We start from the raw sequence: 10,092 nt of genomic DNA on the forward strand, positions 1-10,092 counted from the left end.
ACAGTTGCGAAGGCACGACTGACCATAATCCTGCACCAAACAGTTGAGCTCGATTGAGAAAAAGAGGGTGGCTCGGTAACAAGAAAGAAGGAGGAGGTGTGGGTTTGGTCGCATAAAAAAGATGAAATCAGAAAGGTATATAAGATGTATCACATGATGTTTGGGTATATGTATTTGTGAGAGATATGATATAATAACGAAAATATCATATGTATAAAGCTATTAAAGTACAACATCCCCCACCATCAACATGTCTTCACTTAATTGGGTGATGTTCATCCGTGATGTATTCTTATGTAGCCCACAGGTCATTTGTCTAAATTAAATATTTTTGAAAATGCATTGTAAGTTGTAATTTGTAAAATGTCCTTCTTTATTAGTCTATTTTAGTAATTATCCCTATTAAATATTAAATAACTTAGAACCGTGGCTTCGCCCATATATAAATAGGTAGGTAATCTATTTAGTCAAGCAACGGATAAAACTCGTCTTCGCAAAATCCATAATTCCGCCCGCCCGCCCGCTCGACCCCATCGCCGTCGATGCTAGCCGATTCTCCGCCATTTTCTCCTTTCAAACGAACTAGATTTGCTATTCCCGATCCAATGGACACTCAACTCGCCACGGTCCCTTTCCTTTCTTTCTTTCTTTCATTTTACTTTTATTTTTTATATACTTTCACTTTTATATATCCATATTATATTATTTGTATGCTTTATATATGATAAATAGAAATAATTCTTCAATTAGTATTCGTAATCAGATTGTTACATTATTATTATTCTTATAATAATCATTCAATACTTGTGACCTGTAATCAGTAATTAGGGTTTCTAATTTTATTAATTAGTTACGAAACTGCTACCTATTAAACTTAGTGTTGGTGATTTAGGAAAAGCTTGCTGCTGCTAAACAGATTTACGGCCGAGAAATGCGTGTTTTCGAGACCACAACCCCTACGGTTTCTCAACCGTCTAATGACACTTCCAACAGCGGTAACGAATTATATATTAATTTTGTTACATTTTTAAGTTATATAAAGTACGCGTATGTGCGCGTTTCGTTATATGATAGCATTTGAATCTTATTGTTTGTGCAGATGACCTAGATGACTTGGAGTTTAGTACCGAAGATTATTATCGTATATTAGCTACCAAAAAGGAAGGTCAGGATATATATTTGTGTGTGTGTATATATATATATATTGATTATTATGAGAGATTGTTTTCCAATAGAGTAACTGTCTTTCAGTGGCTTGGGATCGGGGGTTGAGACTGGAATGACCTTTTTGTTATCACTGGTAAACTTAGCTATTTGTGGAATTTAATCGACTATCTAAATGCAATACGGAGTAGAACATGTAAATGATTGAATGTATTTACAACTTGGAGCTAATTTTGTCACGCGTGTTGTATTATCACACTAGATTATTGTCCCGCGTAATACGCGGGTGACATATATAGTTTATGATATATTATTTTTTCGTGATAATGTAAATTGATACATAGATAAAAGATGTTGAAAATAAGTTAATTAGCATTATGATGCAAAAATATATCAAGTTAATTAATAATATCATTCTAAAATAGGTTAATTGACAAATAAACAAAATTTATTGAAGACTAACACATGTATAATCAAAATTAAGATATAAACTATAATTACAACAGTCTCTATATAGAAAAAAAAAAGAACATCTTTTTTTTAAGTTAGTTTCGATTCAGACGTGCTGGAGGCAATTTTAACCAACAAATCGCTGGACCTCCAACCCCCTCCTCATGGAATATACCTTGAGATGGAAACCCAAGACTCGAACCCGAGATCTTGGTAAAAACTCACCTCCAGGACCCACATAGTGGATTTAGAAGATACCCCTGACCAACCCATCTAAATGGAATTGGTTAAAAAAAGAAGAACATAAAGTTTCATGATTTTATATTTCATAAATAATTTAGTAAAATTTAAATTGTTGTATTAGGAGATAGTTTTAAATTCAAAGATAATAAGAAATATTTAACGAATTTGATTAAAATTTGGCCATGTATTTGACTTATCCTTAAGTGATCTTCTAACCATGTTAAGTCACTTTTTACAATTTTCTTACATGGTTTAATGCTTATATGAATGCATACACATTCTATTGAAGCAATAGATATAAAATATAAAACTATTATAAAAAAGTTTGACAAAACAAAAAATAATTTCATATAAAATATCAAAGCATCATAATTATATCTAAGCATCACTCCTACATATAATATTTATTTGTTTACTTTCCAAGCGAGCTTATAAATATTATTTTTTCAAAAAGTAGCAAATGCAATATTTATTTCTCAATTAAAATAACAAATACTTCTTCATCTCGATCTAAACTTTTACTTAAAATTTTTTAAAAGAAATTTTTCAGTCTCAAAAAGTCAACTTTATATTTTTTTTACTATCATAATGAAAATACTTTTTAACTACTAAATTGAATAAGTTATGCTATTTTATAGTTTTTTCTCCAACTCATGCAAAATAATATCAAACTTCACAATTATATTTAATATTTTGACAAAAACTTTGAACTATATCTCGCTAAAACTCTTCTAACTTCTAATAAGTTAATTGTAATTTAGACAAGTAAATTTCAAATTTCACCAAGTCAATAGTTTTAATAATTCCTACCTGAATATTAAAATACACTGAAAATTATTAATGTCGACCATGCATTCTTTTTAACTTTCAAACTTTACCCTTATATTTGATATCTGATTACGTGAAATTAATATTCTTAAACGGGCATTGATTTTACTAGTTAAGGTCCAATTCGTTTGACTATTTTAAGCTGGATTGACTTTTTCCATTTTAAAATCGATAGACCAAATAGCATAACTTCGATGAGTCTTTTGCAATTTTAATCCATAGTTGTTGAATTGTGTATCGTGTGTTGACTCATTTTAAAAATTTATTTGTGTAAAAACTTACGTGTAGTATTCATATTTTATCTCATTTATTTACGATCTTAATTTGTTACTTCTCCTCAACTTATTATACTTTAAAGAAAACAGTAACTAAATATTTATTAGTAGAAAATTTATTTTATAAAAATAATAAATAACTCTTTTCAATGAAATGCAGGGTTCAAAATAAAAATTAATTTCTAGCTACTTTAATGATATGAGGTTTAAAATAGAATGAAAATACTACTACTAATAATAATATCTTTTAACCTCGATAACTCTTATTGTTTTTAAGCATAGTGGCCTACCCCTTTGAGCAACTTTCATGGAAGTCTCATTATTAAACTACGATGTATATTATCCATTAATTAAGTTCGACGAGTTGCAGTTAAATTCGTTGAAGACTTATTCCCATTTAACATCGAAGATATCTTTTTGCTAACAATTTAACCTCGATGGGCTCTTTATTTTAAAGACTCAAATATAAAACTTTTTCAAATTTACATATATCCATTATAACTATACATCTCATATTTTGTTTAAATATATAAAGTAGAAAGTTAATGTCGTATTTGACTAATAATAAAGTCCATGATACTATTTATATATATGAAATTTAATTTAATTATATAAAGTAAGAAGATTAATGTTATATTTACTTAATAACAAATTCGGTAATGTTATCATTATTCTGATCTAACGTTGTAACTTAAGGTTTAAAGTTATAAGCTTGTTTCTTCATAAATTAACTTATGATGTCATCTATATATTATACATTGTAGATAATATAATATATGCTCTTTTATTTCTGGGTAATATAATATTTGGATTTTAATTATATAAATAAATAAATAGTAGCATCGTCTTGTAGATCTAGGGGCTACAAATTCATTATTGGAATACATTTAAGTGTTCTTATCAAAAATTTGTTAAGTTTATTTGTTATTTCAACTTTATATACATTTATTATCATCTACACTAATATGAAAATTAGTTTTTCTTAAGTAAAAACCAAAGTAAAATAAAACTTCTTCCTAGAAGATAAAGTTACGTACAAATTAAATCATAATTCACGCTAATAAAACCAAGATCTTACTTTCCAAAAGCAATTTGAACGGATGGAATATATATTCGATTTAATAACATTGACTTTTTTAAAAAAGGTTTAGAAGATATAATTATATAAAGTAGAAGGACTAATGTTGTGTTTATCAATAATAAATTTGGTAATGATATAATTATTTTGATATAAGGGTTGTAACTAAAAGTTTGAACTCATCTAACGGTCCTTATTTATCCATAAATGAATTTAGGACATTGTTATATATATATTGGTAGATAAGAGATCTTTCAGACATGTAGAACATCTTCGTTCTTTCCTCTAAAAAAGTTGTCGGTTTTGCTATGTTGTTTGTGTCCTACGATTCTTAGGAGTGATGACATGATTTTGTATCAAATTGGAACATCCTGATTATAATTGTCAAAACATAAACATATGAGATTTTTTCATTTAGGAACAAACTAAAACATATTGTAATGCATTTCCTGAAAAAAGTGATTGTCAAATCTTGTCATGTGAAATTATGTGCAGATAAGTATTTGAAGACGAAAAAGATTCGAGATGCAGAAACAGCAGCTAGGAGATCCAAAATTACCAAGGTAAATGTTGGACTTAATCTGTTGAACACCTGGCTTTTGCTTATGTTTTGCTGGCAATTTCGTATGTTATAACTGGTATTTGTCATTAATCCAAAATTATATGCAGGCCGTGGTTCGTGTAAGGTTCCCAGATAACCACACATTGGAAGCGACATTTAATCCATCAGAGACAATGCAAAGCTTATTTGATCTTATTGTGAAAGTTGTGGCTCGACCTGACCTTCCTTTCTATTTGTGTGAGTACTTAATAAACTATTTTTTGATCTATTACAAACATTGGAGAGATCAGTCATATCTAAGAAGTATATATTATAGAAGAGGAAATCCATGACTGTCTATCTTACATCACCTTGCTAGATGATTAGCTTTTGTATTTTGAATATCTTGAAACAACATATACAGTTAGTCTACCAAATGGGCTATTTGGCAGGGTCAGGGGTAACAAATCCAAATGAGTAACTTTTCAGTACATGGAGAGTTCAAATTGAGTTGGGCCAAGTCGGATTGACTCATCCACTGTTTTTGGTCTACATTGTGTAGTTCTATTATTACTTTCAATTTGATAATAAAAAAATGTATACGATTAGTATAGTATAATAATCTACATTCATTAGGTTATTTAGGAGGTTGTGGGTGTTTGATATACTTTTGGTGACCTTTTAGTCATTTCATTTTAGCTATGCTTGGAAGGTTTTCCCTTTGATTCTCTAGAGCTAAAACAACCAAGTCCATCTATCGTTAACCAATCATAGTGATATTTGAGACCTTTTGTCAAAACCTAAAGATATCTAAGGGGATTTTTGTCATCTTTCCCCAGATACTGTTCCTCCAAAAAAGAGAATCACAAACATGTCTCAGGACTTCTATTCTGCTGGCTTTGCTCCTGGTGCGATTGTCTATTTCTCGTATGACCTGCCACAAGGTAAGTATCAAAATTCTGTATTCCAATTTCCTGTATGGATATTTATGACTTTGGGTTCACAAGATCATTGTACTAATTCTGAATTATTAGACAAACATAGAAAATTTATTTGGTTGTGTGAATGTTGTATATCTAGGTGTTGATACTGCACAACTTTCATTTCTTAAAGATGATGTAATGTCTTTGAAGGGTCTAGAGCTCCTATCTGTGCAGAATCCTGTGCCTGAACAACCTGCTCCTGAAACTTTTGTGGCTGTCGTTCCTCCAGCACAAAAGCCAGCTACTGAGAAGAAGATGGTCAAGCCAAAGTGGTTGAAAATGTGACATCTAAAGAGAGATAATGCAGATAAGTTTACTCTTGTAATTGATATGGTTTCCAAATTATCCTTTTAAAATCAGGTTGCAGTACAGAACAAAGGTCCTTTTGGTACCAATATGATATCTGATGTTTTAGTTTGAACGAATTGTAAGTGTAAATTGTGGCCAATTTCTTACTCAATTGATTATTTGCGATGGTGGGATTCCAACTTTAACTTTGTTCTTTAACCAATTAAAATCAAGCATATAAGAACACTATTTTTAGGGCCATTTCTAGGTTTGGAAGCTCTATACGAAACTTATTTAATGGCTGCCCTTGTAAAAAGTTTTAACAATCGTATAGTTAGTTCATTGATTTATGTTAAATTAGAGCAATGCTACCAATAATTGAATGAACTTTATCCTACTTAGAAACAAAAAGTTATTTTAACTTACAAGTATATGAATATGAAAAATGATAATCTCATAATCATGTAAGATAATTAAAGGCACCCTGATATTTTTACTTCAAGATGGTTTTTTTTTTAACATTAAGGTTAAAGTGTGCCAGTGTGTGCGTCCTAGAACTTTCTAAACAGGATAATGTGGGGTTTATTTGTTTGCTTTAACAATAGAGTTGAATTTTTTAAATTTGTTTTAGTAGTTTAATTGGAAGGAATGAAGTAGTAAGAGTGTTTACCAATGTAGTTAGATGATGAATTTCCGTTCGACTATTTTCACCATAAAAGTTATTCATCTTTAGTACATTAGGGTAGTTGGTCTGTATAGAGTTTATCAATCAATCATTAATATATTTTTTTCTTTTTATTTAAATAGAAAATAACAATTGATTTAACGAATTGCTAAATTTGGAGGTCTTATACGGGTGCATCCCTCGAAGGATAAGACTGACAATTTTGTTGAGTTTTTGGATGTGCACTTACAATGTGATATATGACTTCTTAAACTTCGAACGAAGACACCTGGATCTATCAGAATTGTTAAGTTGAGTAGCGTTACAATTTCTTCACATATACTTGCAGCTGAATTCGTTTTGTTCCACTTTTTTGTAAAGATAAATTGTGTAAACAATATGTTTGATTTTAAGTTCCGAGATTCTTTGTTACTAACAACTAAAGCTAAAATGCTCATTTTGTTTAAATTATTTACTTTCAAAATAGTATGGTGGTTGTGTGGGCTAGGTGAAAGACCATGTTGTAGTGTTAACCATTAGGTGCATTGGTGTGGTGGACAAGGTGGTCGTGTCCATCTTGGGGAAAGTATGATGTGGGTTTTTTAATTGTTATCTAATTTCTTTTATTGGTTTTTTAGGTATTGTAAAGATATGATTATAGAGGTTATTGTTATAAAATTAGTGTGGTTGTGGTGTCGTAATGGTGTAAGCGCATTAGAGCATTTGTAATAATAGCTGGGTCGACCAGGGGCTTTCATCCGGGGTCGTTGGGGTCATCTATTACCAGAGTTGATGTTGTAGTGGCGGGGAAGCCCAAGGTTGGTGTGTTTGAGTAATTATATGGTTTCTTTTTTATTGTCTTGTGTTTTTTAATGGTTATTGGGACATTATCGAATATAAATTTTAATGTTATTGGGACATTATCGGATATAATTTTTAATGTTATTATTATTTTAAAAATGGTGTGGTTAACTGGTTGTTACCATTTAGTGTGATACCATTGTTAATGCTCTAACTGATTATAATAAATAGGGTAAAGATATTAATAGATTTTACATCGTTGAAGTTAATTTTCACATCAAATGACTATCAACTAAAATGTGCTTTTCAATTCATCAAATATAATGACATCTTATAGAGTACATTATATTTATGTGTAACATATAAGCGCTAAATTATCTCAAAGTTAAGTTGTTTTTGCCACATAATTAATCATAGTGTTGTACACTGTAAATCCTGTTTCAGAGTCCCAATGGTTCCATTTGCTTTGCTAGTGCAATTTTGTTATTCACTAATATATCATGCTTTTAAAAAAAAAAAGAAAAATCTATCATACAATATTCTTAACTTAAACATAATGTAACAAACCAAACATCAAATAGAAGTTAAAAACTAATAATACTTTCATTGATGACGATTTTTTTGTTACATTCCTTTTCTCCTCAAAATCACACACTTCATTACTTAAGGGTAGACGCATGTTCCGTGTGCTGAATCAAGAAAAACAAGAAGTCAGCTTCACTAGTAAAAATCACATAGTTTTGATTCGTGAATGAAGATTAGATTATAAAGTGAATACAAAAGCAACTTACATGGGTCTCTGATGATAAAGTCAGCGTAAGTAGGATCACACATGCCCGTGACCTTATAATTAAGATCGATAGCATAAGACGCATGATTTTGCAACGTATTTGGATCAAAACACGATCCCCCCGGTTGGATTGCCTTACAGTTGAGTTTATCACACAAATTATCGATAATTTGTTGCAATTGTGCATCTGTATCGTTGACATGAGCAACACACCATGGTCTCCCCTATCAAATTATCATAACAAAAAAAATGTTAAAATCTTCATTTTAACGAACATTTAGAACAAAAATGTACAAAGTTAAAATGTTCGTGGAAGAATAAGTTGGTTTAATTGCTATAGTATGTTTTAATTTACCTCTACATAATTGGAGCACAAGATGAAACATAAGAAGATACCAATAAAGCTCAATGAAAATGTTACTTTTGCCATGGTCTTTTGAAACAAATTATGAAATGTTAATTTGCATATATATCTATTGTGTGGATGTAGATGATTTATAACCCGGCCATATATGAATTTGAGATCTTGCAAATCAGTGATTTGAATTTTGTTATGGAATGAATATATACGCTGATAATAACTTTGTAAGAATTGGAAGATAATTAAATTGTAATGAATGAAATACATTTTGAATTCGTTTTTAATTTGGGGGCTTTAGATTGTAAAAATCGTTACTATAATTTCAGTGTAGGGCTAGTCCATTTGTTATAGGCTCTTGTCTAGCTATTGAGAAAAGACCGTTGGACTTATGCTCTTAATGTTAATTGTAGTAGTATAGAAATGGATCGAGCGGATATGTTGTTAAAAAAAAAATACAATTATACAAAAAGAAAAATCGTTACTATAATACTGAGAGTGAGAAGCACGTAAAATTAAATGGTTAATTATTACTGTATATATTATGGTTACAAATGTTGGATATTTTGTATTCGTTGATATATACTTCATAATATATGAAGTTTGTGATTGTGATCTCATACTACTTTGATTTGCATTTACCTTGCTAGAAGTAAGAAGTTGATACGTGTAATATAATGTCATAAATTATCGAGTCTAAGACTCATAATTCATGTGTATTGACAATGAAGGCTAGATCAACTGACTAGAGTCATCCCTGGTTTTATCTCAGGTCATGAGTCTGACTCTCTATAGTGACATGTCCTGAGGGTTTTTCCTTTGAATTACTTGTAACGGTAATGGTATATATCTCATAGTCTAAAGTACGTGCAGGGCTTCACCATTATACGGTGAAGTGTCCCTTGATGTCGAATACCGACTTACTGTTAAAAAAAATAAAAATTCATGTGTATTAGTTTATCATTTAAAAGTCTCGAGTAGTTTGAGAAAACTAATTCAACCATATTATATGTATTTCTGGCGTTTATTCCACTTTTTTCCTTGGGATAATGATCGAGGATTCAAAGCCTAACGGAATTTATCTATCTATTGGTGGTAAATTTGGAGCCCTTTAAAACTATTTTTAGTTTTCTTATTATTTCTCTAAATTTTTATTTACTTTTTATTTGCTTATTAAATAGATAGTTATATTTAAAATTTTAGCATAAATCTTTTTCTATCAAAACAAATCTTTTTGAATTTTAAAGATATATAATATGCTTAAAACTTTCCCAATAAATAAATTATTATATATACAATTACAATCCAATTACCCTTTTTAAAATTTATTATATATCACCTAATTTTATTTTATTTTGAATGACATTCTATCCTACAACCTAAATTTTTAGTAATCATTCTCATTCATATTATTCTTGTTCTTCCTATCTTTAATAAACAAAATAAGTTCTATAAATTTTCAAAAAAAATAAAAAATGATAACATTTTCATATCACTTTAATTTTAAATTTTAAAATTTTGTTTATTATTTGATATTAAATTGTTATGTTATCACGAGTATTATTTTTCATCTCTTTTAATATAGTTTGTTGCAGTTGTAGTTTGATTATGACTTTTTCTTATACTACA

The 10,092-nt window shown here is 29.5% G+C and overlaps 1 protein-coding gene across 2 annotated transcripts; it reads left to right on the top strand.

The window, feature by feature from the left end:
• The first annotated feature begins 466 nt into the window (after positions 1-466).
• LOC122587386 (plant UBX domain-containing protein 1-like) lies at positions 467-6,056 on the top strand. 2 transcript variants are annotated; one of them, XM_043759537.1, is made up of 7 exons: positions 467-626; positions 893-995; positions 1,100-1,165; positions 4,534-4,601; positions 4,708-4,837; positions 5,419-5,523; positions 5,660-6,056. In XM_043759537.1, exons 1-7 carry the CDS (start codon positions 543-545, stop codon positions 5,845-5,847), a joined length of 744 nt encoding a protein of 247 aa, XP_043615472.1. In that variant the 5' UTR covers positions 467-542; the 3' UTR covers positions 5,848-6,056. The 2 variants fall into 2 exon arrangements, with proteins under 2 accessions (XP_043615472.1, XP_043615473.1); XM_043759538.1 differs by having other exon boundaries at positions 917-995.
• The last annotated feature ends 4,036 nt before the right edge of the window (positions 6,057-10,092 follow it).

The sequence above is a fragment of the Erigeron canadensis genome, chromosome 2, assembly GCF_010389155.1.
Source record: "Erigeron canadensis isolate Cc75 chromosome 2, C_canadensis_v1, whole genome shotgun sequence".
Classification (NCBI taxonomy): domain Eukaryota; kingdom Viridiplantae; phylum Streptophyta; class Magnoliopsida; order Asterales; family Asteraceae; genus Erigeron; species Erigeron canadensis.

What these genes read in the sequence shown, in the direction of transcription:
- LOC122587386 (XM_043759537.1), top strand. Translation starts at nt 543, where the DNA reads ATGCTAGCCGATTCTCCGCCATTTTCTCCTTTCAAACGAACTAGATTT. An exon ending in ATTAGCTACCAAAAAGGAAG is followed by an intron (nt 1,166 to 4,533) that starts GTCAGGATATAT and finishes AATTATGTGCAG; the next exon opens with ATAAGTATTTGAAGACGAAA. An exon ending in CTCGTATGACCTGCCACAAG is followed by an intron (nt 5,524 to 5,659) that starts GTAAGTATCAAA and finishes TTGTATATCTAG; the next exon opens with GTGTTGATACTGCACAACTT.